Genomic DNA, 17,428 nt, shown 5'->3' on the forward strand with positions numbered 1-17,428 from the left:
TCATTGAGTTTTTTCACTGTATCCGACCACTGTCTTCAGGCTTGGAGGATTTCCTCTTATAGGTCTGCTGTGAATCTAAGGGTGCTCCTTTGTATGATAATTCCTTCTTTGACCAGAATGACCAACAACTGGAGCTCTGTGGCACTATTGCGGCAACATGGGAAGAAGCCATTGTTGAAAACATTGACGAGGAATACGATCGACAGGCTCAGGACCTCCATGTTCGTGTGAGGAACGCCAAGAGAGAGATAACCACAAAAAAAGTCTGTCTTCGAAAACTCTTGAGCTTATTCGCCAACGTGGTTTGGCGCATGCCTCAGGCAACCGCAAGTGAACGTCTGAGCTCGCAAAGCATTGCAGAGATGCGATCAAGGAAGACCTCAAAGAGAGAAGAGCAGAAGTGCTGGTAGATGGAGCAGAAGCCGGGAAAAGTATTCGTAATGCCTGCCTGTCCTTCTCCAACTACAAGACCAAGATGACTGCCCTGCGACATCCTGACAGATCTATCACATCTTCCAGAAGGGCAATGGAGAAGATTATCCATGACTTCTACTCAAATCTCTTCCATAGCCATGTCCACCTGCCGACATACCAAATTCCACAGGGTGGATATGTCATTCCCAATGTTCTCCCTTCTGAAATCCGACACGCCATTTTGTCAGTAAAGAAACGAACAGCACCCGGACCAGACAAGGTCAGACGTGAACACCTGAAGAACCTGCCATCAGTACTCATCAATATGCTGGCTCAACTCTTCACATGCTACCTGTCTGAATGCAGGGTTCCGTTCCAATGGAAAACCAGCAGGACCGTTACTACTATACAAGAAGGGAGACATCCATGACATTGGCAACTATCGCCCAATCTGCCTATTTTCTGTCATCTATAAGTTGTTCACTCGAGTCATCCTCAATAGGATTGGCAGAACACTAGGTGAAGGACAACCATGCGAGCAAGCCAGGTTCCGCAAAGGATTCAGCACCATCGACCATATCCACATAATAAAGAAGTTCATTGAGGTTTCTCAGGAGTTCAAGATGCTGCTCTGCCTAACGTTCATTGATTTAAAGAAGGCCTTTGATTCTGTTGAGACGGAAGCGGTCATTGAAGCCCTAGCCAATCAGGGCATTCAAACTCAATACATCAGGATCCTCCGTGAGCTGTATTACTGATTCACTACCAGGATCTCACCATTCTACAAAGAAATAATCATTGATGTCAAGAGAGGGGTTCGGCAGGGTGATACCATTTCACCAAAACTCTTCAGTGCCACCCTCGAGAACATCATGCGACGACTGGAATGCGAGGGAATGGGAGTGAAGTAGATGGTTGGCAACTTCACCACCCCCGCTTTGCTGATGACAGTTTTTAATAACAGCAAACATTATCCAAGCAGCACCAATGCTGACCGACTTTGACCATGAGTATGGAAAGGTTGGACTCCAGCTGAATCTTTCGAAGACAATGTTTATGAGAAACAGTCTCGTTCCTGACACTCCATGCACTCTCAATGGAACAACCATCTCCGAATGCAACAGCTATGTGTACTTAGGTCGAGAAGTCAACATGACAAATGACCTAGCACCCGAGCTGCACAGGAGGAAGAGAGCAGCTTGGAACGCCTTCAAGAGCATCGAAGAAATAGCTAAGAGGACGAAGAACCTCCGGTTCAGGGCACATCTCTTTGATTCCACTGTTCTTCCTCCATTAACATATGCCTCAGAGATCTGGGACCTACGCAAACAGGATGAGAATGCTATTCGGGTCTCCCAAAGAAGAATTGAAAGAGCTATGCTTGGAATATCTCATTTCACTCAAATGAGAGAAAGAATCCAGAGTTCTGACCTCCATCAGTGATCAAGAATCAGGGACGCTGTTTGTAAGGCGTTAAAAATCAGATGGACTGGTCACGTAATAAGATTTAGAGACAACCCGTGGACTAGAGCTATTACCGACTGGATTCCACTGGATGTCAAAAGACCGCTTGGCCGCCCACCTACCAGATTGTCAGACTTCTTCATCATGATCATGAACGATCGATTTGAGGCTCTTCTTGTTCCTAGAACGAACAGACACCATTGGGCTACAGTAGCACGCGACAGGGACAAATGGAGACTTTACTGGTACCCCTCGAGCAAATCGACGATTAACGGGAAGTCAAGTGATCAAGTGATGTTCCCCAGATGAATGCAATCTTTCTATGACTATCCCTCTCTTTCTGACTCATTTCACTTAGCATGATACTTTCCATGTAGTACCATGTGTATGTAAATTTTATGACTTCATCATTTCTAGTACTCCATTGTATAGATGTACTAAAAGGTAAAGGTAAAGGCCCTCCCGTTGATCGTCGATTTGCTCGAGCGGGCCCAGTAACGTCTCCATTGGAGACTTTGTTGTTACTGTGTTTGGCATATCGAATACTCTCGGTAGCTTGCCGGGCTCTCCGAGAGGGGTGGAGGAATCGAACTTGGGTCGGCCATGTTGGCCGCTTGTAAGGCAAACGCCCGACCCGCTGTGCTATCGCTCCTTGGGCAATCAGGTTTTTTCCAGATTATGGCTATAGTAAAGAGTGCTGAAATGAACAAACAAGTGCACATGTCACTTCGACTGCACTTTTTTGCCTCTCTGGGATATATTCCCAGGAGTGGTATTGCTGGTTCAAATGGGAGCTCGATTTCTAATTTTTGGAAAATTGTCCATACTGTTTTCCAAAAGGGCTGAACCAGTCGGCAATCCCACCAGCAGTGAAGGAGGATCCTTTTCTCTCCACTCCGCGCCAGCACAGATTGCTTTTGTTCTTTTGGATGTGGACCAATCTCTGTGGTGTGAGATGATATCTCATTGTGGTTTTGATCTGCATCTCCCTGATGAGTAATGATGTAGAGCATTTTCTCATGTGCTTTTTTGCCATTTGGATTTCTTCTTTGAGAAAGTTTCTGTTCATTTCGACGCCCCATTTTTTGATAGGGTTGGGTGTTTTCTTTTTGTGGAGTTCAACCAGTACCTTGTATATCCTTGATATCAACCCCTTGTCAGATGTGTATTCGGCGAATATCCTTTCCTATTCTGTAGAATGTCTTTGTATTTTGGTCTTTGTTTCTTTTGAGGTGCAGAAGCTTCTTAGTTTAAGATAGTCCCATTTGTTTATTTCATTGAGTTTTTTCAATATATCCAACCATTGTCGTCAGGGTTGGAGGATTTCCTCTGATAGGTCTGTTATAAATCTAAGGGGTGCTCCTTTGTATGTGATTTCCTTCTTTGACCTTGCTGCTTGCAGTATTGTGCCTCTATCCAAGGCATCTGTCATTCTGACTATGATATGCCTTGGAGTATTTTTATTAGTGTGCCTTTTAACTGGCACCCTTCTGTCTCCTTTGATCTGGATGTCTGCATTCTTTTACTCTGGGAACTTTCAGCAATGATTTCTTTCATTGTGGTTTTTCCTCTAGGGTTATCTCCCTGTTCTTCTGGTACTACGATAATTCTAATGTTATTCATCTTGGTGTCATCTTCTAGGTCTCTGATTTGCTTAGAGCTATTTTGAGGTCTTTTCCCATTGTTTTTTGTTCCCTATATGATTTCTGTTTCTCATCATCAAGCTCACTGATCCTGTCCTTGGCTGTAGTCATTCTACTTCTGAGGGTACCCAATGAGTTTTTAATTTCATCTACCGAATTCTGTATTTGTGATACTTCTTTTTGTAGCTTTTTTATGTCAGCTCTCATTTCTTCCTGTATTTTCTCGACTAACCATTCCACTGTTTCTTTTCTTCCTTTAATTTTCTTGATATATACTCCATTAATTTCTGAGTAGTTCCTTGAACATTCTCAGCATTTCATCTCAGAATTCTTTATCAGAGAGAACATATTTGGGGCTAACCCTTGTTGAGGACTTGGGACTTTTTCCTTCGTCCTCACCTCATAGTGATTTCAACTGCTTCACCTTGCTGTTCTGGTTGTCTAGAGGTAAAACCTTGGAATTCACTAGCACTGTTACTTCTTACTTCAGGCAAGTGTTCTGAATAAGGTCAGTTGATGGTGGTCACCCTTATCCCCTTCTATAATACGTCCTTCCTCTCAGGCATTATTCTGTGACTTATGACAGGCACAATGTGAAACAATGGGGGAGGTGCTCTTTTATATTTTGCTTATAATGCCTCTTTGAATTGAAGTTTACAACATGGAAAAGCTTTGTTTTCAGACAGTCATCTGATTCTCTTCTTCATTTAACAGTAATTCTCACTTGAGGATAAATAATACATTTGCTCCTACTTTTTATTAGTGAAACTTTAGAGTCTCTCAACATTGCACATGGGAACTCAGAAGCACAGTGTAGGCTGATGGCATCAAAACCTCAGTTTTTCCCATGCCAATTGCCAGGAACAATAATCTCACAACACTCACCATCTTAAATTTTACGTTACTCTGTATGTTCTTTATTTTCCTTATGAGGCCAATAGATGAACTGTGCCCTGGATGGGGTCACAGGATACAAGAATCAGATAGGAGTAACAGGATGGGTGTATAGCCAGGATTTTTCCAAAATTCCAAACAAATCGTCTTTGGGAGCTGGGTAGAAATCACGCAAATGTTGCTACAGTATTGGGATCTGCAGACTAAGATTGAGTGGCATCGTTAGAACAAACAGGGAAACTTGGTTTCTGGTCATTGGGAGCCTTGTTTATCTTATACCTTATTTTCCACCTTTTCTTTCATACATGCTTAAAATAAATCACAACAATGCTAAATATTGCCAAGGACAGGAGGTTTCCTAACTCCTAGGAGACTCCAGGGGTAATGTAGAGAGATATAAAGTGAAAGTCAGAACACTGACTCGGCAGTTTCCTGGGCTCATGGATCAGCTTCCTAGGTTTTCCCTGTGTCACCTGTTTGGGGGATTTCGTTGACTTGTTTGTCTGTTTGGTTTTTGGCAACACCTGGCAATACTCAGGAGTTATTTCTTGCTTTGCGCTAAAGATTCACCCCTGGCTGTCCTCGGGGATCTTAAGCGATGTCAAGGATCAAAACCAGGGTCATGAGGGTTCAAGGCAAACTTCCTCAAGTTGTACTATGGCTCCAGCCCCATAACTTGGTTTTATTGATGGCTAGGTATTAAAGGTGTTGCTCCTGCAGAGTCCCTACCCAGTAAGAAGAAGGTGAACTTAGGCATGTGGCAAACAGACTTTGAACCCCACAACAGTTTCACTTCTGGTCTGCACACTACGTTCGTTTCACTTGGGAGTTTCATCCAGTTTGATTGAAGACCGTGTTGATTCCTCAGTGAAAAGAAGCTGCTAAGGAGACTAACTATAAAAATGTGAGTGTTTGGGGTAGACAGTGTAAATGTAAGACCAAGAATGGCTCAATGAGCCTAAGGCCCGTGTTTGTGAGTGTGTGTTTATGTTTGTGTGTGGGTATGGTGGGGGAGGTGAGGCAAGAGAGGGAGATGGAAAGACAGGTAGATGGAAACACAGACAGAGGTGATCGAGATAGACACAGAGATAGAGATAGAAATGGATAAACATATGATATCCTCCTACTTGGGAATCCCTCCATCAACACCAAGAAGACACAGCCAAAGCATATTATGTTGATAATATTCTAGGATGTGTGTTAGATTTTGTGAACATATTTCATTTCATTCATCATCCTTTTATTCGACGATTGCCTCGAGCAAGCCCCAGTAACGTCTCTTTCATCCTAGCCCTGAGATTATATTCAAGGCTCTTTAGGAGAATGAGACCCATCATTGTTATTGGTATTTGGCATATTTGGTACGCCACGGGGAGTTTGCCAGACTCTGCCCTGTGGACAGGCTACATTCGATAGCCTGCAGTTTGTCCAAAGTAGGAATGAGATAAGATGTCATAAAAAGATGTCCTGATAGATGTGAACATATATTTTGAAATAAATATTTTCTGTAATATATCTGTCCTGAGGTTGTAATCTAGCATCTTTCAAAAAGGTGATTTTAATACTGTTGTGGTGTAAATAAATAGCACTGTAGCACTGTTCTCCCATTGTTCATTGATTTGTTTGAGGGGACCCAGTAACGTCTCCATCCTGAGACTTGTTGTTACTGTGTTTGGCATATAGAATATGTCACAGGGAGCTTGCCAGGCTTTGCAGTGAGGGCAAAATACTCTCGGTAGCTTGCCGGGCTCTTCAGAGGGGTGGAGGAATTGAACCCAGTTCAGACGGGCCACCTGCACCCAAGGAAAATGCCCTACCTCTGTGCTATCACCCCACCCTGTAAATAAATATGGTAAGGAAAACTGTCTGTATATAATTTTCATTGTCAACCCTTAAAATTATCTATAATATAAAGACCATTTTCTCAGGCCTGTGTAATATATAATTATTTGAGTTTTCACTTCTCTATAATAAATACTTGGAGGCCGAGACCTCCAAGCCTACTCGAATTGGAGTCGAGCATCTTCCACCCAGATCCTCCAAATTCCAGTAGGCGGGGGTCACACCCACCACCTGGCCCCCTGGCGCCGTGTAATCCCATCAGCGGCCAAGAATCAGAGACTATAAAATCCAGATCCCGGAACCATGCGGCCGCTTTTGCGGCCGCGCGACACCTTATCAGAACTTTTTTTTTTTAATGACATCTTATTGTCTCATTCCTATTTTGGACAAACTTGCAGGCTATCGAATGTAGCCTGCCCACAGGGCAGAGTCTGGCAAACTCCCCATGGCGTACCAAATGTGCCAAATATCAGTAACAATGATGGGTCTCATTCTCCTAAATAGCCTTGAATATAATCTCAGGGCTAGGATGAAAGAGACGTTACTGGGGCCTGCTCGAGGCAATTGACGAATAATAAATACTATTGGTTTTTTCACATATATGGCGAATGGTACCTTTGAGAAGTATTTGCTCAGTCATTTTGCTCATTTAAACCTGTTTACTGAAGTGGTATATTACATGTATGATCTGCTTATGTAAAACATCCACTGTATTTGAGGTGAGACTCACTTGGTAATATAAATGACATACTTACCATGTGGTTAGAGGTATTACCAAGATTTATTTTGTGTTAATGTAAAGTAATTTCATTAAAAAGAAAAGGTAGAAAGAGTAACACGCTCAAGAGAGACTCTGAGCTTCTCCAGTGGAGCAAGAGCACTGAATGACTTTTGGGAAGAGGTTATATGTGAATATCCTTCTCCGTGCCTTGGTTGGAAGTTCTAGGCCCATGTAAATCTTGTCAGGCATTGTCAAAAAGGAATAGTTTTGAACTTCTGATGCTTTTGTTACATTGCCACTGATTTTTTATTTTGATTTTTGTCTTTGCCACTGAAGGTTTATTTCTGGCTCTGCATTCATGGATCATTCCTGGCAAGGCAAACTTCTTTCATCCATTTTATTCATGCATTACTGATGTCATTTGATTCTGAGATCTTCTTACAGATTCTATCAGTTACAGGTTCATTTTCTCTGCTTCTTCAGAAGCTCTAAACAAAGCCCTAATATTCTTATCTCCTCAGATCAATTTTTCTTCCCTCAAATCAGGGCGGATAAAAGAATGAACATAACAGTTGCCTATTAGTTTACATTGTCACTCTAGAGTAGTCTCTTTGGCTTCATTGATCTGATATTGTTATTCCTTGTAGGTATGGGTAAATGCAATACCAAGAGGAATTTTCATTAGTCAAATATGACTCTACTGAAAATTCTTCATTGACAGCCCTAATTCCTAAGTGTTGCTACTAGCAGAAGCAATTGATCAGAAACAAAGGGTTCATGATGTTTTGTACGGTGGTAAATTTTTTTTAAATGCTTCCTAATATTCTTTCTCTTCTGATATTATTTGTGTGAGAAGAACATTCAGCTTCTCTCTCTCAGATTTCATCCAGAAAAAAATTTCTATGGTATGGTAGTTACATTAACCCACTAGATTTAAATATTTAAAATTATGTATTCCACATCCAAATAAGGCTCTAGAAGTATCAGTTCCATCAGAATCAGTTGACAAGTATTTATATCACTTAAAGAAAAATCCCATCTCTTTGATCTCTTCCTCTAGATAAAATATTAAAGATTTCCAGGAATAACCATGGCCTCAGGCACAGCTAAAACCATGAGGGAGGAAGCCACCTGCTCCATCTGCCTGGACCTGATGACTGAGCCAGTGATGATAGACTGTGGGCACATCTACTGCCGTTCTTGCATATTTGATAATCTTGAGAACCAGAAAAAGAAATCACCTACTCTGGGAAACTTCCAGTGTCCTCTATGTAGGACACAGTTTCAAAGGGAGAGCATCCGGCCCAGTAAGCAGCTAGAAAACATCATTGACACCATTAAGAAGATGGAGCAGGAGCATCGGTGTGAAAAACACGAAGAGAAGCTCAGCCTCTTCTGTAAAGATGATGGTCAGCTTATTTGCTGGTGTTGTGAGCGGACACCAGAGCACAAAGGGCACACCACGGACTTTGCTGCAGATGCCTGTCAAGAGTACAAGGTGAGCACTGTCTAGAGTGCTTCACCAAGTACCCATTCCTCTTTTGCATCCATGGACCTGAAATATTTTAATCTGAAATTGAGGATAATATTATAGCTTTCATCACTTTAGTCTACAGATAATCTTTATAATGGCTGTATATATATAGACATGTTAATGCATATACACTGAATGTTCTCATAATCTCCATGGACATTGAGATCTGTAAAAGATTTGTCCATTGCAAAACAACAGTGTTTTATGAAAAAAATCTCATAATTCCTTTGATAGTTCTGAACAACTGATAGGTATACCTATATACTCAGACAAAGTCGAATATATACTAATTTTATAGAGCTAGAAGATTGATTACTGCTTTTTTTAAAATTTTTTCCCCTTTATTTTATTTTATTTTTTTTTTACAGTTGTAGATTTACAATTTTTTGTGCTTTGGTTTCAATTATACAATGATCAGATACCCATCCCTCCACCAGTGCCCATTTTCCACCACCATGGATAATATCCCTCCCACCCCCACCCCCCATCCCCCCTGTCTCTGTGGCAGGGCAATCCCCTGTGTTCTCTCTTTCCTTTTGGGTGTTGTGGTCTGCAAAAGAGGCATTGAGTGGCAAACATGTTCAGTCCATAGTCTACTTTCGACATGCATCTTCCCTCCTGGGAGGATCCTCCAAACATCCTTTATGTGGTGCTCCCTTCTCTATCTGAACTGCCCTTTCCTCTAGGATACCCGGCTGGCCTCTAAGTTATGGAGTAATCCTCCTGGTGCTGATCTCAGCTATTCTTGGGTGTTAATCTCATACTTTGTTACTTTATATCCCCCAGATGAATGCAATCTTTCTATGTCTATCCCTCTCTTTCTGACTCATTTCGCTTAGCATGATGATTACTGCTTTTAAGATAGACAATTTTAACCTTATAAGTGTGCTCCTAAAATGGGAGAAGGTATTTTTTGGGGGGTAACACTTGGCGATGCACAGGGGTTATTCCTGGCTCTGCATTCAGGAATTACCCCTGGTGGTGCTCAGGGGACCATATGGGATGCTGGGAATCGAACCCGGATTGGGCGCATGCAAGGCAAACACCCTACCCACTGTGCTATTGCTCCAGACCTGGGAGAAGGTATTTTTAAAATATAATTTAAAGTTTGAAGCTTGCAAATATTCATGTAAATAATTTAAAATTTCTTGCCTAATGACTTTTTCATTAGATATTACAGCTTTTCCCTTTCCCTTTCTATTTTTGTCAAGAGTATTTTTGTAGCTGTGTTCTGTGATCCAGTGGTCATTTCATGTGACACAAGACCCAGAGGCCTGGCTGTTCAGTGCTCGGGCCCTTCAGTGCTGTGTACCACCAGGTCCATACCTGGCCATATCAGGAATAGCAGTCTCATATATGTTGGTGCTCAGAGAATATACCGGTCTGGAGATCAAATTCAGATTTCTATAACAGCATGTTCTCTGTCTCATTGATCTTCCATTTGAGTTTGGATTTAGGGACCATACCCACAGGTGCTGAGGGTTTACTCCTGACTCCATGCTGAGCATCCATTTCTGGCTGTGCTAGGGGAACCATATGCAGGATCAGACCAGGTATGCTTTTACAAGGCAAACACCTTAACGCCTGAACTATCTCTCAATCTGTCCCAGGCCTTTTTTGAAAAATTTTAGTGGTATTTGGCCAACCCTTACTTATAATTAGTGTTACTTATAGTACTAATAAAAATGTCAAGGTGACCTATTATCATGTAACTGAAACCCAAACATGAAAGTTTGTAAGTCTACAACTGTACCTCATGGTGTTTCACTATAAAAAAATTATGGGAAAAAAATTTTAAAAATGGCAAGGTGATAATAATCTTTTGTTTTATGGAATTAACACATTATGATATAAATTATTATTATACATTATTATATCTAGTTCTTTGAATAATGTTCACTGGGGGAAAGGTTAGCATTGTATACTTTAGACCATGGTTCAATAGAAGACCTGTTTTTTTAAATAGAAAAATGATATTAATAAATTTATCAATGTCTCATGTTGTTCAGGAGATGAAAACTTTTCTAAAATTTTGTTTATTAAATCACAGTGAAATACACAGTTACTAAGTGTTCATGACTGGGTTTCAGCCATACAGTTTTCCAACATCCACCCCTTTCACTGATGTACATTTTCTGCCACCAATTTTGCCAATTTCCGTCCCATTGCCTTCCCACGCCTCCCCACCAGCCTGCCTGAATGCAGACACTGCTCTCTCGGGGAATCAAATTTTTCACTTCACAGTCAGTATCCTTGAAAGTGTAAGGACTATTAAAGTTTCCAATATTATTTTATAATTGAAAGTTTGTTATCTCTCCTGAGATATCTAATAAAATAATTCAATTAATAAGCCATCATCAAACAATTTTTTCTTCAGGAAATATTTCAGAAAACTTTGACAGACCTTAGGAAAAAAGAAGACAAGAATAAGGAATGGCAAGGGAACATAAGAGAGCTAATAAGAAATTTTCAGGTAAGAATTTGAATTTATTGGCTTCAAATATATTACCCCTAGAGTTTAGATATGTGGAAAAATTAGGCAAAACAATAGGATGCTTTAATCCCACTTATCTAGACTTAAATTGATAAATCTCACATTATTTATTGTAATGCTTCCGTTGGTTACAAATATGAGAATTAAGCTCCTGTTCCTTTGATATTTCAGCAGTAATTCTTGAGGAGTCCTAATATCACTTAAGAAAATAAGTGGTGTCCTTACTTAGATTCATCTTGACTTGTATATAATTTTAAAAATCTCAAAGTCCCTTCCTGTTTGAAGCTTAAACCGGCCACTGTGACAAATTTGTCACAATGCTAGGTCTGGCATGTGATTTGCATTCTATGAAAATAATCTTCTTGAGGAAGAGGGTCTCTCCAGATGGGACTCGTATTCAAAACTTTCATAAAGGGTAGCAGAAAATAGTGCAAAACATCTTCAAGGTCAGACTAACGTCTATTTCTATGACTGACCAGGCTGCATAGGACAGAAACTCAGAACTTTACTTTCCACAGCGATGTAATCCAAAAGTCTATACTCATTTTTCACAAGTCATTTGCTTTTGAGGGTTTTTTCTTTTTTTTTTTAATTTAATCACTGTGAGATACAGTTACACAGTTACAAACTTTCATGATTATATTTCAGTCATACAATGATCAAGGACCCATCCCTCCACCAGTGCTCATTCTCCACCACCAGTGTTCCCAGTGTCCCTCCTGCAACCCCCCTTCTCCCCCCCCCACCTGTGCAGCGGGCATTTCCCTCTTAATCTCTCTCTCTTTCGTTTTGGGTGTTATGGTTTGCAATACAGGTACTAAGAGGCCATGATGTTTAGTCCATAGTCTACTTTCAGCACACATCTCCCATCTCAAGTGTTCCCCCACACCATCATTTACTTAATGGTCCCTTCTATATCCCAACTACCTTACCCCTAGCATTTGAAACCAACTTCCAAGCCAAGGTGCAATCCTCCTGGCCCTTATCTCTACAGTCTTTAGGTGTTAGTCTCCAATTATGTTACTTTCTATTCCACAAATGTTTGCAGTAATTTTATGTCTGTCTCGCTCTTTCTGACTCATTTCACTCTCCAAGTCCATCCACTTCTATGCAAATTTCATGCTTTTATTTTTTATAACAGCTGCATTGTATTGCATTGTGTAGATGTACCAAAGTTTCTTTAACCAGTCATCTGTTTTACAAAACTCAGTTTTTTTCCAGTTTCTGGCTATTGTAAACACTGCTGCAATAAACAAATATGTGCAGATGTCAATTAAACTGTATTTTTTGCATCTCTGGGATATATTCCCAGATGTTATATTGCTGAGTCAGATTGTAAAACTGTATGCAATACAATATTTCTATATAATCATAGAAAGATATTGCTGAGTCAGCTCTATATATAGTTTTTTGGGGAATATCCATATTGTTTTTCATAAGGGATGGACCATTTGGCATTCCTACCAACAATGAATGAAACCCCTTTCTCCCTGCATCTGGGCCATCACTGGTTGCTTTTGCTTTTTTTTTTTTGATGTGTGCCAGTTTCTGTGGTGTCAAATGATATTTCATTGCTGTTTTGATCTGCATCGCCCTGATGATTAACAATGTAGAACATTTTTTCATGTGCCGTTTGGCCACTTGAATTTCTTTTGTGAGGACTTTCCTGTTCAATTCCTCTCCCCATTTTTGACAGGGGCGGAGGCATTTTTTTTTCTTGTGAAATTCTATTAGTTCCTTGTATATCCTGGATATTAAGTACCTGTCTAAATTTGATTGGGTAAATCATTTCTCCCATTTCTTGTGCTCTTTCTCTATTTTTGGTCACTGTTTCTTTTGAAGTGCAGAAGCTCCTCAGTTTAATGTAGTCTCATTTGTTTATATTTGTTTCACTTGCTTGGTCAGTGGTGTTTCATCCTTTAATATAACTTTAGCTTCAATATCATGGAGTATTCTGCTACATTTTGCTCCATGTACCTTATGGATCAGGTATGATATTTAATCCATTTGGATCTGAATTTTGTGATTCGCAGTAGACAGAGGACAGAGTTCATTGGTTAGCATATAGTTTTCCCAGCACCTCTTGTAAAAGAGGCTTTTCTTGACCCAGTTCACGTTTCTTGCTCCTCTGTCAAAGATTAAGTGATCATATACTTGAGAGGTTGTGTCAGAATGTTCAACTCTGTTCCATTGGTCTGCAGATCATTTTCGTATCCAGTACCATGCTGTTTTAATTACTGCAGCTTTGTAGTACAGTTTGAAATTGGGAAAGTTGATGCCACCTATCCTCTTTTTCCCAAGGTTTGCTTTAGTTATCTGTAGAAGTTAATTGATCCATATGAACTTCCCAGAGTGTTTTGTCTATTTCTTTGAAAAATGTCATGAGAATCCTTATAGGGACTACATTGAATCTGTATAATGCCTTGGGGAGTATTGCCATTTTGAAAGAGTTAATCCTATGTATCCACGAACAGGGGATATGTCTTTAGTTCTTAGTGTCCTCTTATATTTCTGGAAGTAGTGTTTTTCCCTTTACCGATGTAGTTAAGCTGATTCCAAGGTACTTGATTTTCTGAAGGACTACTGTGAATGGGATATTTTTTGTAAACATCACTTTCTTCTCTTTCATTGTTTGTAGATACTTTTGGGTACTAATTTTGTAACCTGTCACTTTTCTATACAATCCTATTATTTCTTGGAGTTTCTTAGTGGAGACTTTAGGGTTCTCTAAATAGAGTATCATATAATATGCTAATAGCGAGAGCTTTACCTCTTCCTTTCCTCTCTGTATTCTCTTCATATCACTTTCTTGCCTAATTCTTATGGCAAGTACTTCCAGTACTATATTGAATAGAAGTGGTGAGAGTGAGCAACCTTGTCTCGTTCTGGGTATCAGAAGGAAGGCTTTTAGTTTTTCCCTGTTGAGAATAATGTTTGCCATGGTCTTGTGGTAGATAGATGGCTTCGACTATCTTAAGAATAATTCCTTCGACTCCCATTTTGCTGAAAGTTTTTATCAGAGATGGGTGCTGGATCTTGCCAACTGTGTTATCTGAATCTATTGATACGATCATATGGTTTTATCTTTCCTTTTATTGATATGAAGGATTATGTGGATTGAATTTCGAATATTAAACCATCCTTGGAGCGATAGCACAGCGGGTAGGGCGTTCACCTTACAAGCCGCCAACATGGCCGACCCGAGTTCGATTCCTCCGCCCCTCTCGGAGAGCCCGGAAAGCTACCGAGAGTATTCGATATGCCAAACAACAAAGTCTCCAATGGAGACGTTACTGGGCCCGCTCGAGCAAATCGACAACCAACGGGAGGGAAAAAAAAAACATCCTTGGATGCCTGGGATGAATTCTAATTGGTGTTGGTGCATTATCTTTTTGATGAGTCCTTGATTTCTATTTGCTGTAATTTTGTTGAGGATCTGTGTACCACTATTCATAAGAGATGTCGGTCTCTAATTCTCTTTTTTGGTGGTGTTTCTGTCTCCTTTTGGTATGAGGATGATATTTGCCTCATTGAAACTGTTTGGAAGTGTTTCTGCTTCTTCAACTTCTTGTAAGAGTTTAACAGGATTAGGAGTAGGTGAACTTTTAGAGGGCTTTGAAGAATTTACTAGTGAATCCACCTAGGCAAGAACTTTTCTTTTTTGTAGGACTTTTGATTACTATTTAAATTTCCTTGACAGTTGTCCAGGTATTCAAAGTCTTCTCGGGTCAGCTTTGGGACATTATAAGAGCCCAGGAATTTATCCATATCTTCGAGGTTGTCTTGTTTCTTGGCACAAAGCTTCTCAAAGGAATATTTGATTATCCTTTGAATTTCTGTGGTTTCTGTTGTGATGTCCTTCTTTTTGTTTCTGATTCTGTTTATTAGGGATCTTTCTCTCTTTCCTTGTGAGTCTTGCTAGTGCTTCATTCATCTTGTTGATTTTCTCAAAGAACGATCTCTTGTTGTTTTGATCTTTTGTACTATTTTTTTTGGTTTCACGTCATTAATTTCTACTCTAATGTTTTTTATTTCTTTCCTTCTGGCATGTTTGTGCTCCTTTGTTGGTCATTCTCCAAATCTTAATTTGTGAGCTTAAGTTCTTTATGTGGCATCATTCATCCTTTTTGAGGAATGACTATAGAGCTATAAAATTTCCTCTTATCACTGCTTTGTCTTCATTCTCATTCCATTACGGAATGTCTTCATTCTCATTCATGTTGAATTCTATTTGCTAGCTAGTATTTTGTTGAGAATCTTCGCATCCATTTCATCAAGGATATAGGCCTATAGTTTTCTTTTCTTTTGGTGTCTTTATTTCCTTTTGGTATTAGAGAAATATGAGCTTCATAGAAACTGGAAGAGTTTCTGTCTCTTCATTTTCCTGGAAAAGTTTGAGAAGAACTGGCAGTATTTACTCATTAAATGTTTGGAAAAATTCGCTAGTGAATCCACCTGAACCTGGGCATTTGTTTTTGGGAAGACTTTTGATTACCGTTCCAATTTTCTCGTTAATAATAGGTATTCTAGATCTTCTTGATTTAGCCTTGCGAGATTATAGGAATCCAGAAATTTATCCATTTCTTTTTCGTACTCTTGTAGAGCTATTTTGAGGTCCTTTGCCATTGTTTGTTGTTGTCTGTAGACTTCCTGCAGCTCATCTTCCAGCTCACTGATTCTGTCTTCAGCTGTAGACATTCTATTGTTGAGGGCACACACTGAGTTTTTTATTTTATCTACCGAATCTTTTATTCATGACATTTCTGTGCATAGCTTTCCATTTTCTGCTCTCGTTTTTTTTTTCTGTATTTTGATTGTTTCTTTCATATCCTCCTTTAATTTGCTGGATATCTGTCTCACTGTTTCATTAAGTTCATGATCATCTTCATTACTTCATATCTGAATTCTTTCTCAGAGATTTCCCTTAAGCGATTAAGAGCTAATGAGGTTTCTGGGCTGTTTTCATTGTCCTCTCCTCGTGGTGGGGATTTGTGTTGTTACTTCATGTTGATGTGGTGGTATGGAGACTGAAATGTTACACGAAGTTGTTGGGTATGAGTAATTTACCTGCAGTCACGTTAGGATTCACAGACCCCAAATTAGGTCACGCCCATTTCTACAGAGGCCACGCCCACTTCTGTAGAGGCAACGCTCCCTATGAGTACCTGGTATGTGTGTGGATACAACCTGTGTAAAGAAGAAGACTAGGCTCCGCGTTGGGGATAAACAGGAAGAGGCTCAGGGATGGTGGGCATCCCAGGGTCCTAGAGAATGCCTGGGGCATGTACACGGGGAAAGCGAAATCCTGGGTAGAATAATCACGGACCTGGAAGGAGAAGCAGACTGGGCTGTGCGTTATGGACGAACAGGAAGATGGACTCTGTGTTTGTTCTGACTGTTCAGACATGTTTCTTGCAGGTCAGAGGATGTTGGGTTCAATGTTCTGATCCATCCTGTCATTCTTTGTCTATTAATTGGTGCATTGAACCCATTGACACTGAAAAAGATTATTATTATCGGGTTTTGTCCCATCTTTCTGACAAAGTTTAGTGTATTTGTGGAGCTTGTCTTGTCTTAAAGTAGCCCATTTACTTGCTCTTTTAACCATGATTTTGAGGCTGTGAAGTTCCTGAGATGTTGTTTCTCTGTGAAGCCGTATATTGTTCCTTCTGATATAAAAGTTAGGCTAGCCCAGTAAAGTATTCTTGGTGCGGCATTTATTTCATTGAGTTTTGTCATTATAATCTACCACTATCTTCGGGGCCTTAGTGTTTCATCATATGAATGTGCTGTGAATCCTGAGAATGCTCCTTTATTAGAAATTTCTTTCTTTAATCTTGCTGGTTTCACAATTTTATCTCGATATATGGTTTTCATCATTTTGATAAGGATCTGTCTTGGAATATTTTTATTTGGATTTCTTTTAGTTGGTAAGCTTCAAACCTCTGAATCTGTTTGCATGTGATCTTCAACTCTGTTAATGTCTCAGCAATTATGTGTTTGACTGTTTCTTCTTCCTCAGGGTTTTTATTCCTGTCCTTCTGGGACTACAGTGATTCTTATGTTATCCCTCTTGGCTTCATCTTGATTTTCTCTTGTTATCTGTCATCTTATTTAGAGTCTCCTTTCCATTTTCTGCTATTATCTGGATATTCTCTGCAACTCATCTTGGAAATCACTGATTCTGTTCTACATAGCTCTTACTCTGTAGCGGAGACCTTCCACTGAGTATTTCATTTCATATAACATTTTCTTTAGGTCTGCCATCCCTACTTATATTTTAATTTGCATTTTCCTCACTTCTACTCTCATATTATCTTGATTTGTATCAGCAGTGCATTCCATTGCTTCTTTGAGATCCTCATACATCTTTTTAAATGTCCATTTTTAATTTCTTAATTTTTTTTATCTCAGAGGTTATA

The 17,428-nt window shown here is 39.8% G+C and overlaps 1 protein-coding gene across 1 annotated transcript in view; it reads left to right on the forward strand.

Moving 5' to 3' along the window:
• The first annotated feature begins 8,068 nt into the window (after window positions 1-8,068).
• Window positions 8,069-17,428, forward strand: part of LOC130040127 (E3 ubiquitin-protein ligase TRIM38-like) — a 46,521-nt gene continuing 37,161 nt past the window's right edge. The window contains exon 1 of the mRNA XM_056132145.1: window positions 8,069-8,476. Within this exon, the coding sequence (XP_055988120.1) occupies window positions 8,069-8,476 (408 nt within the window). The remainder of the gene's footprint in view (window positions 8,477-17,428) is intronic.

Source organism: Sorex fumeus, unplaced genomic scaffold (assembly GCF_029834395.1).
Source record: "Sorex fumeus unplaced genomic scaffold, SorFum_2.1 ptg000094l, whole genome shotgun sequence".
In the NCBI taxonomy this organism is placed as follows: Eukaryota; Metazoa; Chordata; class Mammalia; order Eulipotyphla; family Soricidae; genus Sorex; species Sorex fumeus.